This window comes from Canis lupus, chromosome 9, assembly GCF_048164855.1.
Source record: "Canis lupus baileyi chromosome 9, mCanLup2.hap1, whole genome shotgun sequence".
In the NCBI taxonomy this organism is placed as follows: Eukaryota; Metazoa; Chordata; class Mammalia; order Carnivora; family Canidae; genus Canis; species Canis lupus.
In genome coordinates, this window is record NC_132846.1 from 28,433,570 (window position 1) to 28,458,439 (window position 24,870).

Below are 24,870 nucleotides of genomic sequence, written 5' to 3' on the forward strand. Positions count from 1 at the left end.
TCACTTTTCATTCTTTGACCTCCTATCTAAATCCTGTCTTTAAACACTGTATTTCCTGGGCAGCCTGGGTGGCTCAGCGGTTTAGCGCCGCCTTCAGCCCAGGGCCTGATCCTGGAGACCTGGGATCGAGTCCCACATCGAGTCCCACATCGAGTCTCACGTCAAGTCCCACGTCAAGTCCCACGTCGAGCTCCCTGCATGGAGCTTGCTTCTCCCTCTGCCTATGTCTCTGCCTCTCTCTCTCTCTCTGTGTCTCTCATGAATAAATAAAATCTTAAAAAAAAAAAGAGTAAACACTGTATTTCCTGATAATGACCTATCCTTTCAGTTCACTAGGAAACTGAAAATCCTTTTTTTTTTTTAAGGTTTTATTTATTTATTCATCAGAGACACAGAGAGAGGCAGAGGCATAGGGAGCCTGATGCAGGACTCAATCCCAGGTCCCCGGGATCTTGACCTGAGCCAAAGGCAGACACTCAACCACTGAGCCACCCAGGTGCCCCTAGTCCTTCCATTTTTGTCAAAGCATTCCCCTACAGCCACCAATTACATCTCAATTCCTCACATTCTCTTTACTTTCAGGGTTTCATGGTCCATCACTCCATTTACAGTCACTCTCTTACAAATATCCTTAACTTCTTTCCCATTTTCCCCTGTATCACACTAGCTGGGCAAAATCCTGATTTGATAAACCCAATTATCCACTCATTCCATACCAGTATTGAATAGCTAGCTAAATGCTACTATAAACAAATTACAAAATAATGTTCACTGGTCTTATTTTGAAATCACAACACAAATTTCAAATTACAACTTCTCCACTAGGTTTGATTTTCCACTCTTTATAAGAACTATTTTACTCCTCTCTCTTCAAACCTTTAATAGTGCCTCAGCCTTTTTGTTATTCCCTTTTCTTACCTATTCTGAATGAGGACAGAATTTCAGTTTTTCTTTATCTAACATTCTCCTATGTAATCCTATGGCTTTAATAACCTTCTCCAGGACAAATCTCTCCTTACTCAGCTCCAGATTCCTAAATCTATGGAAACCTGACAGGCATCTCAAACTTAAAATGTCTAACACAGCTCCGTATCACTTGCCACCAGGGAACTACAAATCAAAACCAAAATGAGATACCACCTCACACCAGTGAGAATGGTAAAAATTAACAAGATAGGAAACAACAAATGTTGGAGAGGATGTGGAGAAAGGGGAACCTTCTTGCACTGTTGGTGGGAATGTGAACTGGAATAGCCACTCTGGAAAACTGTGTGGAGGTTCCTCAAAATATTAAAAATAGAGCTACCCTACGACCCAGCAATTGCACTGCGGGGGATTTACCCCAAAGATACAGATGCAGTGAAAAGCCAAGACACTTGCATCACAATGTTTATAGCAGCAATGTCCACAGTAGCCAAACTGTGGAAGGAGCCTCGGTATCCATCGAAAGATGAATGGATAAAGAAGATGTGGCTTATGTATACAATGGAATATTACTCAGCCATTAGAAACGACAAATACCCACCATTTGCTTCAACGTGGATGGAACTGGAGGATATTATGCTGAGTGAAGCAAGTTAATTGGAGAAGGACAATCATTATATGGTTTCACTCATACAGGGAATATAAAAAATAGTGAAAGGAATTATAGAGGAAAGGAGAGAAAACGAGTGGGAAAAATCCGAGAGGAAAACAAAACATGAGAGACTGCTAACTCTGGGAAACAAACAAGGAAGGGGTAGTGGAAGGGGAGGTGGGTGGGGGAGTGGGGTGACTGGATGATGGGCACTGAGGGGGGCACTTGATGGGATAAATACTGGGTGTTATACTACATGTTGGCAAATCAAACTCCAATAAAAAAATACACATATAAAAAATGTCTAACACAGGACACTTGATTATCCCTGCTCCATAAACCCATTCATTCCCATATCTTCCCAATCTAAATAAAATTAATTGCATCCATTCAGTTGCTTAAACTCAAACCCAGAGGCATTCTTCATTTCTTTCCTTCACATTCTTTACATCTGATATATCAGCAAATCCTGATGGCTTAAAAATATAAATCAAATCCATTCACTTTCCTTTACCTCCTCTGTTATACTCTAGTTCAAGCTTGTCTCCATTAGAAACTGGTAAGCAATTTAATAGGAAATGCAAAGAAACAGCAAGCTAAGCATAACCTCTAGTTTTGCACTGCACAGCTAAGTGGACAGTGCGGTCCCATTCACTACAACGACAAAGAATCTTATGTGGTGAGACAGGAAGGTAGTGAAAGGGCATAGATGAATGGTTCGGATTTGAACATATTTAAATTTTAGGTTCCGATGGAAAACCACCTGGTGATATCCTATAAGCCACTTAATAGGTAGCTCCTGAAGCTCAAGAGATATTCTGGATTGGAGGCAGATTTGGACATCATCAACATTACTAAATCCAAGTCAGGTAGATGAGATTACTTAGGAAGAATATGGAGAATAAGAAGGAAAAGAAAGTTAAGAATAGAATGCTAAAAAATCACCCACATTTAAGGAATAGTGAAAATAGACAAAACTAAAACAAAAACTACTGTTCTGTTAGAGTTCTGTTCTATTAGAAGCCCAGTTTGGAGAAACTTTTGGGAATCACCCAATTCAACTTCATTCCAAAAAACAATTCTCATATGCTGGCAAACTGAATTTAAATAAAAACTTTAAAAAATTCTCTTCTACTTTGAGGCAGTAATTTAGTCAATCTAATACATTCATTTTTAGGATAACTTTACTTGTATAAAGGCTTTTTATGACAAGTAAAATCCACTTTCCTATAATTTCTCCAGTGGTACCAGTTTTGGACTGTGAGATAATACTGATTTAGAATATTCTTCCTACTGTGACAAATTTCAGGTATCTAAATTTATCAATTTATTTAATAAGTATTTATTATAATCCCTATAGCAGTCAGGGGCTAGACTCTAATTTTAACCCTGCTCAGAGAAAATATATAAAAGCTGAGGTACTTGGGTGGCTCAGTCAGTTAAGCATCAGACTATTGGTTTTGGCTCAGGTCATGATTTCAGGGTCCTGGGATCAAGCTCTGCATCAGGCTCTATGCTGGGTGAGTCTACTTGTCCCTCTCCCTCCTACTCTATTCCCCGCCCCCACTTGCAAGCTCTCTCTCTCAAATAAATAAATAAATAAATAAATAAATAAATAAATAAATAAATAAAATCTTTAAAATAAATATATGTATAAAAGCTCCCTTCTAACTACAAACACCGAATCCCTTTAAAATGCCACATAGAGGGGATCCCAGGGTGGCTCAGGGGTTTAGCACCTGCCTTTGGCCCAGGGTATGAACCTGGAGACCAAACACTGAGTCCCACATCAGGCTCCTGGCATGGAGCCTGCTTCTCCCTATGCCTGTATCTCTGCCTCTCTCTCTCTCTTTGCCTCTCTCTCTCTCTGTCTTTCATGAATGAATAAATAAATTTTTAAAAATGAAAAAAATAAAATAAAATGCCACATAGTTTCCAGACTCTTCTCACCATTTTGGTTACTATGTACTTTAAGTGCTCAAAGTCTGATGTCCAACAAAAATGACAGCAGTTATAACATTAGATTCATGGCATTAAAGGAGATTCTTTTGAATTTTTATAAAGTTATGATAATTTTAAAATTTAAAAATAAATGTTGAAGGTGTTATATTTGAAACAGAATGGAATACTTTACCCTCCAACAAGAGCAAAGTAAAGCACTTTATCTTATTTCTCTATAAATTCTTTTAGGAAAAAGGGAGGTTATAAACACTAGACATATTATATACTACATAAATTATTATATGAATTTCAAGGAAATTATTTCCAATAAAACTATCAAATTTATGGGAACAAAATATAATAAGGGTGGAGTCATTATAGTATAACCTCCATATGAAAATTTAAAATAAAGATTAGTCACTCATTATTTTAACTTTTTTTTTTTTCATTGAGCACCTCTTATACATCAGATACTTTAGATATCAGGGTAATATTGCTGAAGTGAGAGCAAAGAATTACAAAGATGTATCTGCCCTGTTTGAGTTTCAATGGGACAGATTATAGACAGTACCTAAAAAGGAACTGACTGCTTCTAAACATAGTATGTCCTTACTGTTTAAATAAGTTAAATGACCATTTGTCAAGGATAGGGCTTGGGATTTTTGCACTGTATGAGAGGTACCTGCCAACTCACAAATTCCTTAATTTTTGTGGAGTATTTCCAAGCTGCCTTCCACACAGTTATACAGGTCTAGACGAGGGATCTTGCTATTATAGAAAGAGACGGCATGGCAGCATTTCCCTGAAGACATATTCCCAGGCAGACATATTCAGAGCCTGAGGCCTTCCTGTTAGGGTTACTCTAAATCTGTCCACATGACTTACATCTCAAGACACACTAAAACTTCAGCCTGTTAGGACACTTACTTGTCTGTGAAAAACATTTTCCTAACCTTTTCTTAGAACAGATTGATTTTATTAAAAGGAGGGTTCCATCCAGAAGATTACTTAAATTGAATTAGTTATCTGGATGTCCTAATGGCAAAGAAAAAGGAAGAAAGGATTTAAGATTAAAAGAGGGAATCATTGTGGTTGGGTGCAACATTTTTGAGGAATAACTGGTTAAAATTTACTAAAACTTCAAAAAGCTTAGAAAATTTAATTCTAGAAATTTACTTAAGAAACAGTTTTCTTGAGATGCCTGGTTGGCCTAGCGGTTGAGCGTCTGCCTTCAGCCCAGGGGTAATCCTGTAGTCCCAGGATCGAGTCCCACGTCGGGCTCCCTGTATGGGGCCTGCTTCTCCCTCTGCCTGTGTCTCTGCCTCTCTCTCTCTGTGTCTCTCATGAATAAATAAATAATTTTTAAAAATTTTAAAAAAAGAAAAGAAACAGTTTTGTTTTTGTGTTAAGGATTTGTTCAAGGATGCTGATCACAGCACTGCTTATAATAAGGAAATCCTGGAGTCAATCTACTTGTTCAACAATAATGGATTAAAAATTGTACAATGAAGTTTCTAAGTGAAACATATATAAGAAAAACATTTTTTAAATTGTACAATTATACAAGGAAATAATACACAAATATAAAATGTGTATATTTACTAACATAAAAAGTTGTGATACACTGTTAAATTCATTTATATATATATACTGCATTCAAATATATACATTATATATTGTATACTACATATGTGCTTATACATATAACTTATGTACAAACCCTTAATATAATCTTTTATTTCTTTACTTTTTAAATATTTTATTTATTTATTCAAGAGACAGAGACAGAGAGAGGCAGAAACACAGCAGAGGGAGAAGCAGGATCCATGCAGGGAGCCCAATATGGGACTCAATCCCGGGTCTCCAGGATCACGTGCTGGGCCAAAGGCAGCGCTAAACCACTGAGCCACCAGGACTGCCCTTAATATTATCTTTTAAAAGTCTACAAAGATATAAATAGCAATGTTTATCTTTTAGCAAAGAAGATACTGGTAATTTTTCATTTGTTCCTATATCATAGTTTCCTAAAATGAACACATTATTACATAAAATGTATTTTAAAAATAAAAGGTAAGAAAGAAGGCTATTTATGCCTAGGCCAGGAAGAGAAAGGCAAAACAGGAAGACAAGTCCTACTCATGGATCTATGCTACTGCAGAAATAATAGGAAATTACTTCTGGAAAAAACTGGTAAGAGACCCAAGTATCTCCATCATCTGATACAATTAGTAACTGAAAAGCTTAAAATGTAAAAGTGTAGGGTGCCCAAGTGGCTCAGTTGGTTGAGCGGCTGAGTCTTGATTTCAACTTAGGTCATGATCTTAGTGTCCTGGGATCAAGCCCCATGACAAGCTCCACCCTTAGCAGGAACTCTGCTTGAGATTCTCTCTCTCCCTCTGCCCCTGTCCCACTGCACGTACACATATGCATGCTCTTTAATAAAAACATAAACAGGGACGTCTGGGTGGCTCTAGTGGTTGAGTGTCTGCCTTTTGCTCAGGGCATGATCCAGGAGTTCCAGGATCGAGTCCCGCATCGGGCTCCTTGCATGGAGCCTGCTTCTCCCTCTGCCTATGTCTCTGCCTCTCTCTTTCTCTGTTTCTCATGAATAAATAAATAAAATCTTTAAAAATAAATAAATAAATCTTTAAAAAAAGAAGAGGGAAAAAAGAGAAGAAGAGGGAAAGAAGGCACAGTGCCCCTTAAAAAGGAGGTGCATGTGTGAAGTAATACACTGGTTCACAAGACAATGCTAAAAGTCACATCCTTCTCAGACAGTCCTATTTACCTTAAATAGAAGCACAGAGAAGTAACTAGTTAATGATATCTGCCTGAAATAATTAGTATTTTATTTTAATTTATAATAGCATTACACAATACAGTCTATGGGACTCAGTTAATCTGGGTAACAATAAGCATACATCTAAAGTTCAGACAAAACGAGGGCAGGAGAGAGCACAATAGAAGTGTCCCAACAATCAAGATAAAGGATAGATTATCTTTTTAGCTATTTACCTCGTAGTGTGACATGAGCTGAGTCATCCCCACAGTAACGGCAAATCAACCCTGGGTTCCGATTAGGAAAATATGAGGGTAAGAATAATGACCAGAAGGGGTAACCAGAAAAAAGAGCCTCTTAAAATTGGTGCCGAGAACTGAAGCATATAAGCGTGTTCCAATCCATCCAAAAAATCCTTCATCTCTCAGCAGAGGCGTGAGGACACCAAGTTTCACCTGACCATAATTTGTATAAAGTTTATTATGTAATAAGCAATGTGTTAAGGGCTGTGTCCCAATGATTTTAAAGCTATATCCCCCAGGCAGCTGAGTATAGTGGAAAGAACAGAAACTATAGGATCAGAAAATCTGGATCCAAATCCCCATAGTACCATGTACTCACAGTAAGATCCAGGAAAAACAAAGTTTTTTCTTGGGTAAACCAGAGATGATAATATACCTGTCGCTACTTTATAGGATTATTGTAAGAAACAAATAACATACCGGTTATGAAAGAGCTAAACAAACATTAGTCACTTTTAGTCATTTTAATCGGACTTTATTTTCGTAAAAATGTTGGAAGGTGGAGGCCAGTATGATTCATGAGCTCAAACCCCTCCAAGGATAGGTCAGGCTATCTGCCTGGCTTCCCAATTCATCTTCTCAAAATCTCAGTGGGAGATGACATTTAACAGAAATAGAGATACATTCGACCTAATTTCATCTTGCCCCTCACAGTAACATTTTTAAATAGTACTTCACATAACTGAAGAGAAACAGCCTTCTAATAACACTCAAACGTACAAACAGTCCAGTACGGCCAAGTGGAAGTGCCTGCTCCAATTAATAGAACTTGGACTAGTTCTCAACAAAGCTCTGAAAATGCAACTTATCACTTGTTAATAAACTTCATATTTCTCTTCCTGTATATTTGGTCTGAAACCACAATTTAAAGTTAAGAAGTGAAACAAATTTTGAAAGCAAAAGCAGAATAAGAAATCTAAGTCAATTCACAATCTAACCCATTTGTTTTTATCAGAAACACTGGAAATGATGGTTATAGTTAAAATGATAAATGTAATACAAACTAACAAAAACACTTAAATGTATTATAAACCTAAACTGAAGGCTATATCCACAAGTCAATTCTGGAACTAGGATTTATACAACTGCACCAGTGATGGCACTGTTTTATGTCTATCTTCACCAAGATGAAAGTATTTTAAGGACTTCTTTTATAGTTTTCACAACATTTCTATGAAGATAGAAAAAGAGTTTTTAAATAATTTGTCTTCAGACATGGTCCAGAGCTTCATATCTAACATCAGAATCATGTTCTTTTTTTAGGCAGTCATAAAACAGGCAACTTCTGCACAGTAAGAAAAACAAACACTAAATAAGATTTAACCAGATGATTTATAAAATAGTAAACATCTGTAACAGTACACTTCATTGTAATAGCACACTTTATTTTCATAGTAACCTTACATAATGCTTAACATAACATCTAATAAATAACTTTTAATAAGATACCCACTAGCTTAATAAAACATGTAATTTAACTAAGATTTTTGAAACACGGTCCTTATTTTTTGCTGTTAATTTATTTTTGCAAGTTATTCACTCTCCCTCACCCTAACATGAAAACCCAATAATCTTTTATGCCAGCCTACCAGGGCACAGGAAGGACAGTATATTCAGATAAATGGTATTATTATCAAAAAAGAGAGAAAGAAAGTAGGTGATGCTTTGATATCAAATGTCAGAGAAATAATAAACAGCATATACATCCATTTTCTATCACCTTCATATTTGGGGTCATTGGCACGCCTATTTATTAGTATTTAAATATTAGAGAATGTTGGTAGAGAGACACATAGTAGAGGCAGCTACATATTTATTTACAAAATTATGCTTAAAAAAATGGTATTGGAATGGGCAACACATTCAACAGCTGAACTTAATTTAATTAAAATCACAATGATCTGTATGTACTCTTGTACCAGCCAATAAGATGGGATGATGGCAATGGCAATGACTATGTCTGAGTTCTAATTCCAGACCTTAAAGTTTACAATTTAGCTGTAGTAATAGGGTCAGGTGATTCAGTAAGATCAAGAGATATTTAAGACTTCTGATTACAGAGACAGCCACATAGCTAAGTCCTTCATTTGCTTCAAATATCGGCTCAAATCTAACCTTCTCAATGAGACGTACCCTGATGATCCTCATATAATTCCCCAACCTGCTCCCCCTCCCATCCTGGCAATCCTGATCCCCCTTAACCTGTTCAACGTTTCCTTCTTTCCATATCTTCAATCACCTTCTAACACATACATACACAACTTACTATGTCTATTGTCCCTCTTCCCTACTAGAATATAAGTTCCATGAGAGCAAGAATTTTTGTCTACTTTGTTCACCTATGTATCCCAAGGCCCCAGTATAGTGTCTGGCACAGAAGAGGTCCTCTCTAAATATTGGTTGAATGTTAAATACCCCTTTCAAACCTGTCATCACTTGGTCCCCCACCCCAGCTCCCCATTTATCAATGTGCCTCATCATAACCATACTTGTAGGGAACCAACTGGGGCTGGAAATCAATAGAGGCTCTACTTTAGAAAGGAAGAGGGAGAGAAAAAAGGAGGGAGGGTAGAAGAAAGGGAGGGAAGGAAGCTTTAAAAGTATTCCCGACATTCCTAACAATCTCATCCTAAGTTTTTGCCTTTTATCTTTCTAAATTTTCAATTCCTCTCAAATCCTTTGTCTTGTTTTCATTCCCTGTTGAATTCCTTCTCAAAATTCAGCAACACTCTTGGTCACTTGGGTGATAAAACAATCCTGAAGAATAATAACTGAAAAACTGTGATCAGTCTCAATGGGGAAAAAGAAACAGTAGAAGAAATGTCTGTCTCATTTCTTTTTCCTTTCATAGCTACATTCTTCAAGGAGGAGTCTACATTCCCTCTACTTCTTTACTTACCATTTATATTTACACCTCAATAATTTTGCTTTTAAAAAATTCATTTTATTTTTAATTCAAGTATAGCTGCTATACAGTGTTACATCAGTTTCAGGTATACAACCTGAACAACAACTCCATACTTTATGCCATGCTCACAAGTATAGCTACTATCTGTCACCATGCAACACTATTACAATACCACTGACTATATTCCCCATGCTCTACCTTTCATAACTACGACTTATTCATTCCATAACTAGAAGCCTGTACCTTCCACTTCCCTTTATTCATTTTGCCCAACCCCCTACCCCTAACCCCTCCCTGCTGTCAACCACCAGTTGTTCTGGGGATTTGTGGCTCTGTTTCTGCTTTTTTTGTTTGTTCGTTCATTTGTTTTGTTTTTCAGATTCCACATATAAGTGAGGTCATATGGTATTTGTCTTTCTCTGATTTATTTCACTTAGCATAATACCCTCTAGGTCCATCCATGTCATTGCAAATGGCAAGATTTCATTCTTTTTATGGCTGCATAATATTCCATTGTGTAAATCTATACCACATCTTCTTTATCCATCCATCTACTGATGGACCCTTGGGATACTTCCATATCCTGGTTACTGTATATGCTGCAATAAACAGAGGGATGCATATAATTTTTTTTAATTAGTGTTTTTGTTTTCTTTGGGTAAATACCCAGTAGTGGAATTACTCGATTATATGGCATTTCTATTTTTAATTTTTTGAGCAACCTCCATACTCTTTTATACAGTGGCTGAATCAATTTACATTCTCACCAACAGTGTGAGAAGATTCCTTTTTTTTCTACATCCTTGCCAATGCTTGGTATTTTTGGTCTTTTTGATACCAGCCATTCTGACCGGTGTGTAAGGTAAAACTTTATTCGGTTTTGATTTGCATTTCCCTGAGGTTACTGATGTTGAATCTTTTGCTCCTAATGAACCCTTTTGATTCCTTATTTGTATGACTGTCATGTTGCTCACTCCTTCAAAACATATTCACTGAGCACATACTATCTGGTAGGCACTATGCTAGGCTAGCCAATTGAATGGTAAACACAAGGTCCCTGTTCTCATGCAGTTTGAATACAGCATGACGACTGACAGCAACAATGATCTATGAAAATGAGGAGTATTAGGGTAAGAAATCATACAGCACAAAGATATGACCTTATTTAAGGGACAGAAAAGCCCTCCTTGAAAATGCAATGTTTAAAACCAAACCCACAGGTGTGTGCGTGGCTGAATTAAGGAGCCAACTTGATTTCGGCTCAGGTCATGATCTCAGGGTGGTGAGATTGAGCCCCTCTTCAGGCTCTGCACTCAGTGGGGATTCTGCTTAAGATTCTCTCTCTCCCTCCCTCTTTGCCCCTCCCCTGCTTGTATGCTCTCTCTCTCAAATAAACAGATCTTAAAAAAACAAACACCAAAACCAAAGAGTAGAAGATAGACAGTTGAGAAAGAAGAGGAAGAGAATTCTAAGAAAAGGAAATAGTACCTACAAAAACCTGAAGGACAGAGAGTAGAGTACATATAAGGAACTAAATAAAGTTCAGTATGGTTAGAATGTCAAGATAGGCAAGGCCTTAAAATGTGTATTATTCTAAGGCTTTATTCCTTGGACATGGAGAATAAAAGAGGAATGACACAAAACTTCAGATTTATAATTTTTGAAGATCAATATATTTTCCTAATTGTAGTCAGAGCAGAAGGGAGCAAGAATGGATGCAGGAGATGATAAAAATAACCTCTTAAAATCTTTATCCCCAGTTCATCTCTCAAGCCTAGAGCTACATTTCCTACCACCTATTAGATACACCCACCAATGTAATGCCATATGTTAAAAACCAGACACAAGATCCAGACCCACATATTTAGTATTTCCTAGTTTTGTTGATAGCAGCAGTATCACCACCCAAGTCAGAATTTTAAGTGCTATTGATTACTTGTTTCCCCCCATTAATCACCAGGTAATTTTGACCATCTTTTTTTTTTTTATCATTTTATTATTTATTTGAGAGAAACAGCAGGACGTCAGGCTCAATCCCAGGGTCCTGGGATCATGACCTGAGCTGAAGCCAGATGCTTAACTGAGTGAGTCACCCAAGCACCCCATTTTTATCATCTTCTAAATAGGATTCAAATCCATCTCTTCCTTTTATCTCCAGTTCCAGTGCCTAAATTTAGGCTTGCACAAACTCTCATTTGGATTATTCAATCACTTGTCTTTACACTTCTAGCAACTTTACCTAATCCAGCCTCTACACCATGAGAGATTCCCTTCTTTAGTGTTTCTTCAGTTTATAGAAGTCCAAATTCTTTGACATGATATATAGATCCATTATCTTATCCTTTTCTGCCAGAAAATTGCCTGTATTCTCCATCTATGACATCTCTGCCATATTTGGTCACACCAAATCTACAAATGCAGATCCCTCAAAATTCATCATAGTTTCTCAAGATGTCAGGTGTTTGCACCCACTATTCCCATAGCCTGAAATATTTTTCCCATCTTGTCCACCTGAAAATTACCCCATATTATTTTACAATCCAGTCAATGCCTCCTCCTCTATTAATCCTCCCTGGTTCACATTATAATTCTTTCTCTTCTCTTCCCTTCCCCTATTCCCAGTAAAGACAGAATTATGTATTTCTTTGACTTCACTTCTACAACAGCACTTTCAATATTATAACTGTTTACATGTCTGTTTTCCTGACTAAATTATATGTCCTCTGTTGATAGTATACTTTCTTGTGTCTCCATCCACATCCCCTAACATCCACTTGGCACTGAATAAGTATATCCAGAATAAATGAATCTATACGATGGGATCCTAGGATATGCTTCAAAATGCCTTAAGTTATTTTAGAATTGTGACTTCTGGCTTAAGGGAGAGATAAGGAGGGTGTATATAAAAAAGGGATTCACAGGATCCCTGGGTGGCGCAGCGGTTTGGCGCCTGCCTTTGGCCCAGGGCGCAATCCTGGAGACCCGGGATCGAATCCCACATCGGGCTCCCTGCATGGAGCCTGCTTCTCCCTCTGCCTATGTCTCTGCCTCTCTCTCTGTGTGACTATCATGAATAAATAAATAAAATCTTAAAAAAAAAAAAAAAAAGGGATTCACCCCAGTTCACCCAGCACCCAGAAGAACCTATGGAAGTGATAAACTACATAATACATAACAAAGATTTCTATACAAAGTATACATTATTTATTTATTTATTTTTATTTATTATTTTTTAATAATAAATTTATTTTTTATTGCTGTTCAATTTGCCAACATACAGAATAACACCCAGTGCTCATCCCATCAAGTGCCCACCTCAGTGCCCATCACCCATTCACCCCCACCCCCCACCCTCCTCCCCTTCCACCACCCCTAGTTCGTTTCCCAGAGTTAGGAGTCTTTATGTTCTGTCTCCCTTTCTGATATTTCCTACCCATTTCTTCTCCCTTCCCTTCTATTATCTTTCACTATTATTTATATTCCCCAAGTGAATGAGAACATATAATGTTTGTCCTTCTCTGATTGACTTATTTCACTCAGCATAATACCATCCAGTTCCATCCACGTTGAAGCAAATGGTGGGTATTTGTCATTTCTAATGGCTGAGTAATATTCCATTGCAAAGTATACATTATTTATGATCACAAAAAAGTTTTCTCATTGAAAACAACAAATATGAATAGAATCATTCATTAAATGAGTGTTTGTTCAACAGATCCTTTAAAAATGGTATTTTCAAAGAATATTTAATGACCAGAGAAAAATGCTAACTGTTCCAATTGAGTAGAAAAAAGATCTACATTGTGATCCTTAGAAATGTATCAGTTTAAAAACATTAGGAAAAAAATCTGAAATAAACTATACTGAATTATTAACAGTGTTATGTCTGGGTAATTTTCTATAACTATTATCATTTGACAAATACTTTTTGAGCATCTGTCTGCTATCATACAATGATGAACAAGAGCCATCTAGTCCTTCTTTCTTGTAGTTAAACATGTCATACTACGTAATCAATCAGAAAAAGCATGCAAGTTAGAAAAAAATACATGGGTTTGCCCTCTCTGAATTTATATCCCACAAAAGGTTTAAAAAATTCCTAGGGATGCCTGGGTGGTTCAGTGATTGAGCATCTGCCTTTGGCAAAGGCCAGGATCCTGGGGTTCTGGGATTGAGTCCTGCATCAGGCTCCTTGCAGGGAGCCTGCTTCTCCCTCTGCCTATGTCTCTGCCCCTCTCTCTGTCTCTCATGAATAAATAAATAAAATCTTAAAAAAATAATTCCTAGATCTTCTCTTGAATGGAGGTTGGGGACAATTTTGATACAAATATTTTTATAAAGACCACCCCAATGACTTGGGACAATTACGAACTATATCGTATACAATAACTGTCTAGATTACCTGACATGTCTAGTTCTTCTGTGGACCAAAGGTAGTGAAAACTCTCAATCTCTAGACTTCTTCTTCGGTTGGCAGATTTAAATATTAACATTAACACAAATAAAATTTGCTCAGCTGAAATTTAATCCGTCATCCAACTTCCACATTTCTTTTCTCTTTTGTGTTTCTTTCCCCTCTACCATTTCCTGCTCTATATATCTAAAAGAATTCTTACACGTTCAACCAGGGAATATGCAGCTTAAAATTAAGCTCTCCCCCACTGGAGATTCTCAGGGAAGACAGGAGATTGAGAGGGGAATCTATGTTTTTGAAGAGCATATATAAAAGTTACAAAGAGTCTCAAAGCTGGTTTTTTAAAGCTCCTGCTTCATAAGATACTTGCTTTTCCTTGCAAGAATAAAATCCTGCTCCAGATAGTTGCTGTAGTTGTAACATTTATTTAGAAAAGTAGATAATACCTGACTAGAATGTAACTAATTTACCTTCATTATTCTTCACTATTATTATTTTACTAGTTTGTATCACTGACTGAAAATACTTCTAAAGCTTCCAAGGATTTTCAGCTCATCAGAAACACAGTGATAGCAAAATTACTCTAACTGCTCTGAGTTTCAAAACTTCAGCACTACATTCTGATTGTTACATATTTTTAGGTATATAAAAAGGAATAAATACAAACTGACACAATTCTGTAAGGTTTAGAGAGCTGCAAATGGATATGCTATGAAATAGTTTTCCAGAAATATTTTTCCTAAAGAACTCAAATAATTAAAATTTGTACTAAAAATATATAGCTGGATATCTTAATAGACTTTATAGACAGACACAGAGTCTTAAGTGCTGAGTGTTGTGACGTCAAAAGACAACTAGGTGACAGAATTACTGAGAGTTATTCATTCGTTCATTTATCGAATTTTTAGAAGCACTTACTCTGTGGCAGGTATAATTCCAGGTACTGTGGGAGGAGTGAAAACAGATAAAAACTCCTGTCCTCATGGAGTATGTTAGTGGATTGAAACAGATAATAAACAAGAAAAAAATAAAGATTATGTTATGTGGTGATTAAGTGCAAAGAAAAAATACATTAGTAAAAAAAGATGTAGTGTAAAAGAAAGAAGGGAAGGGAGCAAGTCATGGCTGTCTGAGCAAAAACATTCTGAGCAGAGGAAAATGCAAGAACAAAGACCCAAAGGTAGGAAGATGCTTCTTATGTTTAAGGAAGAGAAAACAGACCAGTGTGGCTAGAACAGAATGAAGATGGTAAAGAGTAATAGATGAAGAGGGAGAGATAAGAGGAACAGCTGGGGCTTCCTGGAGGAGCTTGTGAGGAAGGTTTTCAAGGACAGGTAAGAGAGGTAACATTTGAAAGGGGGGTGGGAGGTGATTCCAGGTAATTAGAACAAAGGAAAACAAAAGATAAGGAACCAGGATATTGAGGATGTTTAGGAATCAGAGACTAGCCAGGAGTGGAATCAGTATACATATGTAAGTGCGAGGAAGCATGAATGTGGTGAGTAAGGAGATGGGGGGGAGGGGCGGTGAAGATGATGTATGATAAATATTCAGTCATTGATCCTCTCTTTAAGAGATGCGGAAGAGAGATGAGGCAGGGAGGTACCCCCTTTGCTTTTCCTGGCAAGAATAAATCCTGTTACAGAGAATTGCTGTAGTCATTATATTTATAATAATAATAATAATAAAGGTGATCTTGAAATTTTTGTGAAGAAAACATGTTAAATTTTCTTGTAGTAGGAAGAAAAAATATGTAAGAACTGGAATTTAGACTATTTCATTAACATGAACTGAATTGCACTGATCTAATACATAGTGACTCATAAGATGAAAATGACTAAAAAGTAGGAATGAGAAGACAAAATAAGAATTTCAATTTTTTAAAGAGCATTCCACAAAAGGGCTAATCCATGGCTAAACAATGCAGAGTTAATTACCTCTAATTCTACATAAAGAGGATTCTGTTATTTTTATCCACTTTGAATTCAAAGGTATTCACAACAGGGCAAGAATTGGGACTTTCCTCACAGTTCAAAACCCCATTCCTGTAACAGTGCCTAGCATAGAAGACTCAAATGTCCTTTTAATGAATAAAAAGCCTACCCATCACAGTCCATCTCAGTAAAATGACACAGTGCTAGAATTGTCATGTACTACTTCGAATCATTATTACTAATAGAACAATAAAAGCAGAAAAGGAGCTGAAAGGCAATGTTTTCTTTACATTCTACCATCTGTGCAATAAAATGACATACCCCAGAAGAGTCTACGGTAAATTACCCATATGACAGAAGACCATTTAAGCTATACATGCAGGAGCGTTGCTTGGAATAATGAGATATATATCATATTAAATCTAATGAGGAAAGCTGTTGCAAAAATCAAAGGAAATTTCCCTTAATATATCCATATGAGTTACATTAATGCTTCTCTTGAAATAGAAAAAAACAAAAAGCATAAACCAATCTGAAGCGATCTCTTTCCTTTTAATCCTTCAAGAACCCAGTGGATTTATGGAATTGTTTGCTTCTCTATAATTTTTCTTTAATATTAAATTAACAGTACCTCACCCTCTCATTTGTCGCAAATAATGCCAGGGAACACAATTAAAAAGACAACAGCTCTTATCCCCTCTCCGGTCATGGAATGTTCTAAATCCCTGAGAGAGGAACTGCTAAAGTAGGGGGAAAAAAAACCCAAACAAACCACCAAATACAAATGATGAAACATCTGCCAGGAAAAGCAGAATCCTACACAGGATAATGTTTATGCACACATCATTTTGATTGGTATTAGACCGTTTACAGTGAAAACTGACAGATCTGGTTTCATTATGACTTTTAAAACTCAAGCTCAACCAGGTAAGAGTTTTTTTTTTTCTTTAAACGCAAACGCCTCGTGTCAATATTCTTTCTCACCTACTGTCTTTGATGCAGCATTTTTCCTTGCTGAGACTGGCACGTCCTCAAGTGCAACTCTAGAAGCAGACTCGAACTCCCCCTCGATACCACAAACAAACGTAAGAAGCCTTCCTAGCACACACAGAAGTACAACAGTGGTTTTGCAAAGGTCTGGTTAGTTCTGCGTGTTGGCAGCGATCAGAGCAAGGAATGAAAATAAGGTGCTCTGAGCGGAGTAAAAAGGAAGCCTGGCCGCTTCATCCCCACGATGCGACAATAAAAGCATCCTCCCCACGCCTCACACTCGGCCGGGAAAGCGGCGCGGCGCGGCCCGGCCCGGCCCGGCCCGGCCCGACTCACCTTGTAGACGTCCCCGTAGGTGCCACTGCCGACCCTCTGGACGAGCTCGTAGTCCTGCTGCGGGTTCCGCCTCAGGATGTCCGCGGCAGGCCGCAGCGGGGCCTCCATCTTCGCTCAGGGCCCGGCCCCCGCCGGCTCTGCCCCCGGCGCCCCGAGTCCCGCTAACGAGGATGAGCGGCGCCGCTTCCCAACATGGAGCCTCTGCCCGCAGCTCCGCCTGCACGAGGGACGAGCAGAGGCTGCAACCCCGGGCGGCCCGGCCCCTTCCCTTCCGCCCCGCCGGGGAGCGCGGACGAGCGGGCCTGGAAGGGTCCCCGGCGCCCCCTAGTCCCGTCCGGGCGCGGCCCTTCCCCCTCCCGGCCGTCCGCGAACAGCCCGCCGGCCTCCCCGCCCGCCGGGGCCTGGGGCCGGCTCGGTACCCGAGGGGGGCGGCCCCGCTCTTTGTTGAGCGCGGAGCCAGGGACCTACTTCCACGCCGGCGCCCGCGTCCCGCGTCCCGCGACCCGCGACCCGCGACCCGGCGCCCGCTGCCGCTGCGGACCCTGCGCCGCCGCCGCCGCCGCCCCGCACGTCCGCTCGCAGGCGGCGGAGGCGCGTACCGCCGTCGCCGCCGCCGCCGCCGCCGCCGCCGCCGCCGCCGCCGCCGCCGCCGCCGCCGCACCACGTCCCCCACCCGGGGCTGCGTCACCGGGTGAAACGTTCCCGGCCAGCGTGGGTCGGCGCCCAGCGGCCCGCCCGAGCGCGCCGGCCGCGGGACCAGAGTGCCGCCCTGAGGCCTGGTCGGGACACGACAGCCTCCCGGCCGCCAGGCCACCGCGCCCCCGCCCCCCCCGGCCGGGGCGCGTCCTTCCTCCGCCCAGGCTGCGCTCCCCGCTGAGGTGACGGACGCCCCCCACCCCCACCCCCACCCCCACCCCGGGCGGGCCTTCGCGAGCCTACCGGCCTCCGCTAAACCGCCCCCCCAGATTCGCCAGGTAAATTTGGAGGGTGACGGGTAGAGGGGGGAAGGGTGGGCGCGAGGGCAGCCTCTCCAGGCCAACACGGAAAAGGTAGGTAGGCTGAGGGCACTGGGCCAGAAGTCACCTGGCCGCGGGGCGCCGGGGAAGGAGGTCGCGGGAGTGCCGGCCTGGCCGCGCCGCGGCACACCCTACCACTGCACCTTCCTGTTTTGCAAATCATTCCCGGTGGTACCAGTTTGAGGCTGCACTACACACCTACCTGCACAACCTGTCTTCTCCTGAGTTTTTCCACGACATTTCCGAAAGCCTGAATTCCCAGGAAGCCTCAGTGGCCTTTATCCCTGTTGGCGATACACGCTATGCCTCATGGCGGGACTGCGCCTTGCATGGGATCCGGAGTTCTGCAGAAGATAAAAACAAAAGCAGAGACCACAACCTGCTTCTGGCTCTACCACCTCCTCAGTAGGTGATCTGGGGCAGCACATCATATTTGGCGATATCTCAGGGTCGTTATCTGCTGCTTTTGGGGTTAAGGTTTTGTATCTGGCACCCCCCCCCCAAAAAAAAAGTGTTTATAAGGCGTCTTACAGAATTATAGAGAGGGTTAATCCATATAAGAGGTCATAAACTACTTCACAGTGCACAGAGTATGGAAACAGGAGTTCGAGGAAGTCATTGGGCTGATGTTTCACAAGCTGTTTTGCAATTTCAGTTCCAGTCCTGTTCGTTCTGAAGGTAGAAATAAAGTTGCCAGATTTATGTATTTCAGTAGAAATACATAAAAGATATTTCAGTAGAGGTTTCGAACAGAAAAGCCAGATAATGCTCAGCCAATGCGTTTAGTAACTGAAAAATCAGGAAAGAGCAAGTTGCGGATGTTGGCTTGTGAGTTTGAGCATCCAATTCAATTCCGTTCTTGGGCGATATTCTCCTTGTTGGTGATCATTGTAATTAATTGTATAATGTAGAAATTAAATTTACACCTTAACAGGACGAGGAATATATGTATTTTCTTGTGCTCCCTGCACAAAAGGCACTTATTTAGCGAACATAAGTAAGCTCAGACTTACATGCTCTATGGACAAAGCCTATGTGTTTGCTGCATTGAAAAAATTGTTGAAGAACAGTTCCTTCTTTCAAAGCTTCTTGGCACTTGTTTTGGTGGGCACATACTTTTGGCTTCAATGACTCAAAATCTTTTCAAATGTTCTATTGGTATCCTAGTACTTGTTTACAGTCATAAATTCTTTTTTTTCTTCCTTCGACCCTATAAGCATTGATCCTTTTTCTAGTCTGGAGTTTATTCTTACGTATTTATACTTGCATTATTCCAGAGAATTTGAGGCAGCATACAGAAAATACATACTATTACACAAGATAAAAATAGGTAAATGAAGAAATAGGTATGATGTTAAAGAGAGGGAAAAGAGGATACTAGAGCAATGCAGCAAATTTGCCAAAGCAGCGGGGTTTTATAGTGTTTTTGAGATCACAGTGAAGCAGTTGATCAAGAGAGGCACATCTTGTCCTACTACGAAGACTTTAGAGAATTTTACCTCATGAGCCTTCATAAAGTGGAAACGCTGAACTCCCAATTTGAAACAAGGGTAAGTGTCTGATAATCCTTCAAGCATGTTATTCTTGAAGCACAATGTTTGATACGAATTGAGTAATAAAAAGTTTGAGGTCATAGGCTTCAACAAGACTCTGGAGTGCAGATATTTTTATGTTGCCAGCAATGGCAGATCCATATGCTTTGACTATCAATTCAGAGGCGGATAGCATGGAAAAAGTTGAAATTTTACATGGTGATTTAAAAATATGTCTGCTATAATCATTACTTGTACTGCCATTGATGCAAAGAGGAAAACATTTGTTTTATTCTAACTCCAAAAGAATCTTATTTAAAAATCTTTTTTAAAAATACTGGTTGAGTTCATTTAAACAAGATCAGTGAAATCATAGCTGGTGAGTTAAATATTACATGGTTGGTAGAGAAATTCAAGTTTAATATCCATAAAATAAACATATGGCACATAAATTTAATTTTACATTCTAAACAATTAAGCACAGAGCTTTCAATAATATAATGTAATAATAATAATTTTAAAATTGTAGCTAGCAGTTTCTTACAAACTGCTGAATGTTATAACAAAGTATGGAATAAGAATACGTGTAACTTGATAAGCCCTTTATCTCTGCCTCATTATCATATATTCTTTGTGTCTTCATAATATCTGACATGTAAAATATCTTCCAGGTTTTACTCTCATCTACATAACAACCTGTAATGGTTTGCTCTGTGTTTTGTAGTGTTTTTCCATTCTGTCACAGTTCTTTAGTAAAATGCTAATTGTAATCTGTGGCTCCTGGTTTCTTCAGCCAAGGCTGAATAAAAAAAAAAAAAAAACTGGGAACATAAAATTTTTAACTTCTACCTAGGTAAGGTTTGCAACTAATTATCCAAGATAGAAAGCCTTATCAAAACTCAAGTGTGACAGAACAGAGCATGAGGACATTAAGTTTTGTGTATGGAACATGTAGGCTTAACCTGTATAATCTCCTGATGAACCTTCTGGCATAAACTAGTTGCAAAATGTAACACTGTGTGATTGAGTTTATTGCTCCATGGATTTGTTAGATATAATTAAATTTTGGAAGACATCTTCTGCCACAGTTATGATTTAAATTTTCAAATAGTTCAGCTATTCTTTCTGTTACTAATTAGAGTCGTCTATTGAGGGAAGAATCATGTTTTTGAAGAATAGAAGAGCTCTATTTTGTTCTGGACAGCAGTAGACCATGTATCTCATTCAGAATCAGTATCAAGTCAGTATGAGGGGAGTTTTAAAAAAGAAGTGTTGGGGGTACCTGGTTGGCTAGATCAGTGGAGCGTGTGACTCTTGATCTCAGGGTTGTAGGTTTGAGCCTACATTGGGTGTAGAGATTACTTAAAATCGTTTTAAATTATAAAAACAAAAACTTAAAAAATAAAAAAAGAACAGTTGCATATTCCTTTTTTTATCCAGCTTGAAATGATCATCTGATATGTTAAAATTAACCTTGATTCCCAGGATGGATTTTAGGTTTTTATCAGGATTGGTAGCAGGGTTCCTGTATTTGGCTCACAACTTGATCCCGTCTGCAAATTCAGTAACTAAGAAAAAATGTAAGTTATAAATAATCTTGCGTTGTTCCTTGATTTCCTCACAGTATAATAAGTATAACATTCAGAAGGGATGCTTAAAGTTTGCTTACACCTCATATAAACTAATGTTTCAAGAAGCCCTAATGGTCAGAAGAGACCACAATGCCTCACTGTGGCCCTATCCTATACCTCTACCACTCTTACAGTGTTCTAACTAGCTCTTTTTTTCCTTGCCCCTTTAAGATGAGTATAATAACGGCATTCCACTGTTTCTAGTCTCAGGGTGTTTCACTATCCCTTATTAGTTCCTTAAACCCTGTTCTCATTTTTAAAAATAGTCCTTTCATTAGATTCTCTCTTTGTGCTGTATCTTTCTTGCCAGAACCGTGATTAATAGTTACAGGTATTAGAAGAAACCTCAGGAAAGAAACCCTTGCTTTGTGGGATGGTATTACTCACATAATCTGGTGATTACCTATATAAACTTCTTGCCATGGAAAATGAAACAAGGGTGTCACAATTACTGAAATAACCATCAATAGTGACAGGAGATGGAGGGCGCAGCAATGGAAGGCCAATATCTAGCACTTAGCTGCTTTGGTAGTGATGATCACTAAAATCATGCTGTCACTTGCTCTGATTGCCTCTGAGAGAATACTTGGGGGAAAAAAAAAAAGACAAATGGCCTGAGTTCCAAACTGAAGGCATGAGTAGAAAATCCAAAAGCTTCTTTGACAGCTTCAAAGAAACCTATTTCTCATGTAGCTGAAGGGGAAATAATGGCTGAGAATCAAGCCCATAGCTGAATAGTAAAGGCTCTTGAGTTGCAATAGTATTTAAATGTGAGACCTAGATCTGTTATGCCAAAGTAAGAGCTCTGGTATAGAAGTACTGGGATCCTGCAATAAGGATGGGGGCATTTGGGTAGATATAAATGACACTGAGAACTTTGAACAAGAGTAATGTTTCAAATAAGTGATAGACATTAAGGAGTGCACTTGTGATGAGCACCAGGTGATGTATGGAAGTGTTGAATCACTATACTGTACACCTGAAACTAATATGACACTGTATGTTAACTAACTGGAATTTAAATAAAAACTTTAAAAAGCAGAGAGATTTTAGCATAGCCCTGATGGAAAAGGACAAGACCTGTTCTTGGAGAAGAAAACTTTTGCACTGCTGGAATTACAGGGTCTTGCCAAATACCTGTGATTCAGGTTGACTTGAGCAGTGGTAGTCTTTCTGAATTGGCTATTTGAAGTTGGTAGTCTCTATGCTGAGATGCAAGAACTTCCAAGACATACTGTAGAGGAAGGAATCTGAAGATTCACGGAGATGGGAATGTTGAACTTGCCCTTTTATATGCATCTGGCTTAGTAATGCTCTATCCATACCATCCCTATAAGGGCCTATAATATCTGCCTTTATCAAAGCATTGAGATAAAGGGCTACAGATGTCCTTGAAAAATTATTTGGTGGCTGTCCTAATTGGTTGGAAATGATAATGGAGATGCCACAACGAAATCAGGATCCATGATTTCAGTGGGAATATTTGAGATCCTGGTAGAGTCCAGGTGGGACTTAACTGTCAAAGGCATGTTCAGCGCAATTACCATGATAACCCTCAGGAGGAAGTGATAATCAAGGGTGTTTGCAAGGATCTTCGATGGTGTATGATCATCAATGTCAATTAATTAAACCAATAGTCTACCTAAGTGCTACTTGACATATGTAAGCAGAAAAATTTCAGGTCTGATGAGAAATTGAACTCAGGTCACTGTGATGGTGATTCAATACATATCACCCAATTCTTAAACTGTAACCAGTTCACAAGTCTAGAGTACCTGAATTGAGGGAGAAGCCTCACAGTTGTATTTCTACATGTGGAGTCTTTACTAGAGCAAATCAACACAGCCCTTGGCACCTAGAATATAGCTATTGAATTGACACTTAGAATGTAGATTTCAGTTCCCTTTAAAAGAAATAATCAGAAGCAGTTTGCCTTCACATGACTTGGATAGCACTGTCATTATCTTAACCTCAGACCCATGTAAACACTTCAGTTATAATATGCTGTAATTCCAGAGGGACCTTTGTTTTCTTGATATCTAGTAGAACATCCTGTTAGTCTATTACCTTGATGACATAGTGCAAACTGGATAAGTAAACAGGAAATAGCAACTGCCCAAGATACCTTAAAAAGACCCTTTTATCAGAGGATGAGAAATAAACCTAGTTCAGAGACCTGTGCAATAGTGAAATTTCTAAAAATCAGTGGAATTACTGTGTTCTACATCCACCTCAAAGAACAATACACAGTGCTTGGTTAGACTGTTTGGATTTTGGAGCCACCATATTGCACGTGCTGCTCTCTGACCCATTTACCATGTAAATCATATGGTGGCCAGTTTTTCATAAGACTTGGAAAAACAGAATGTCCTACAGATGGTCCAGGTTATTGGCACAAGCTGCACTGATAGGGTTTTGGTACAAGAATGTGCCCTCATCTCCTGACAACTATTCTCCATTTGAAAGGTAACTCTTGGTTTGTAACCAGGCCTTGGCAAAAACTAAACACCTGACTGGGGGATACTGAGTGACTATGTTTTGTGAACTGCTCTTTAGGAACTGGGTGTTATCTAATTTACTGAATCATTAATTGAACATGGGCAGCATAATTTCATTATCAAATGGAAAGGTGTATACTGGGGTGACCTGAGCAGATATGGAAGGCATGGACAGACTTCCTTTGTACCCATCCCTACTTCTTTGCCACCACCCCCCCCCTTTTTTGAACTTTTTCTCATGGTCATATAGCAGAGGAAGGAAAAGCTTGGGCCTCGTTTATTAATGGTCTGCATGATATACTAACACCAACTGGAAGCATATAGCCTCTGAATTATGGCACTACCCTTAATGAGGTGGCCTTGAAAAATAGGGTTGAAGAGAAGTTCTCCCCATGGGCATAATATTGAATAGAACATCTGGTTGTCCTCTTTGTTAGGAAGGAGGTATAGATCTATATACATGGCCTGAAGTTTAGATCTATATTTATGTAAAGTGGCTAGTAGGTGGGCCAGTAACTTGGAAAGAAGAATATCTGAGAAAAGGAAATAATGGGAGAGATAATACAGATGGATTCCCAAAATGGACCCAGAATGTGAAAATATCTGTGAACCACATAACTGCCCACAAGAGGGCATTCATTCCAATAATTAGGTTTACAAGATGATCTATTCTATGGTTGTCAGCCTCTACTTGATCACTCTGGTGCTAATTCAGTGGGCCCATGTACAAAAGAATGAAGTCCAAATGTGGATTCAATAGCATGGACTTCCATTTGCCAGGGATAATATTACTACCCCTAGGGAGTGTTTAACTTGCTTATAGCAGAGGCCATTGCAGGGGCCCCATTATGGTAGTATTTCCTAGACAGACCAGTCAACCACCTGGTGGCAATTTATTATACTAGATCCCTTCCATTATGCAAAGAAAAGGGATTCATTCTCATGGAAATAGATACAGATTCCAGATACAGGTTTACCTTCCCTGCCTGGAAAGTTTTGTTTTGTTTTTTGTT

At 39.2% G+C, this 24,870-nt stretch overlaps 2 protein-coding genes across 10 annotated transcripts in view; one reads left to right on the forward strand and one right to left on the reverse strand.

Annotated features, from left to right (window-relative positions):
• MAP4K5 (mitogen-activated protein kinase kinase kinase kinase 5) overlaps positions 1 to 18,537 on the reverse strand; it is a 109,560-nt gene extending 91,023 nt beyond the window's left edge. For 2 of the 4 annotated variants that reach the window (XM_072838521.1, XM_072838519.1), the window contains exons 1-2: positions 17,649 to 17,740; positions 17,181 to 17,397 (exon numbers count right to left, since the gene is read on the reverse strand). In XM_072838521.1, coding sequence (XP_072694622.1) covers positions 17,181 to 17,288 — 108 coding nt within the window. In that variant the 5' untranslated portion in view covers positions 17,289 to 17,397; positions 17,649 to 17,740. Of the gene's footprint in view, positions 1 to 17,180; positions 17,398 to 17,648; positions 17,741 to 18,398 lie in introns of those variants that run through there. The other 2 variants (XM_072838520.1, XM_072838523.1) reach the window with 2 other exon arrangements.
• ATL1 (atlastin GTPase 1) overlaps positions 17,990 to 24,870 on the forward strand; it is a 74,128-nt gene continuing 67,247 nt past the window's right edge. For 2 of the 6 annotated variants that reach the window (XM_072838524.1, XM_072838528.1), the window contains exon 1: positions 17,990 to 18,154. The gene's annotated coding sequence lies outside the window, so the exon portion shown is untranslated. The other 4 variants (XM_072838527.1, XM_072838529.1, XM_072838526.1 and 1 more) reach the window with 3 other exon arrangements.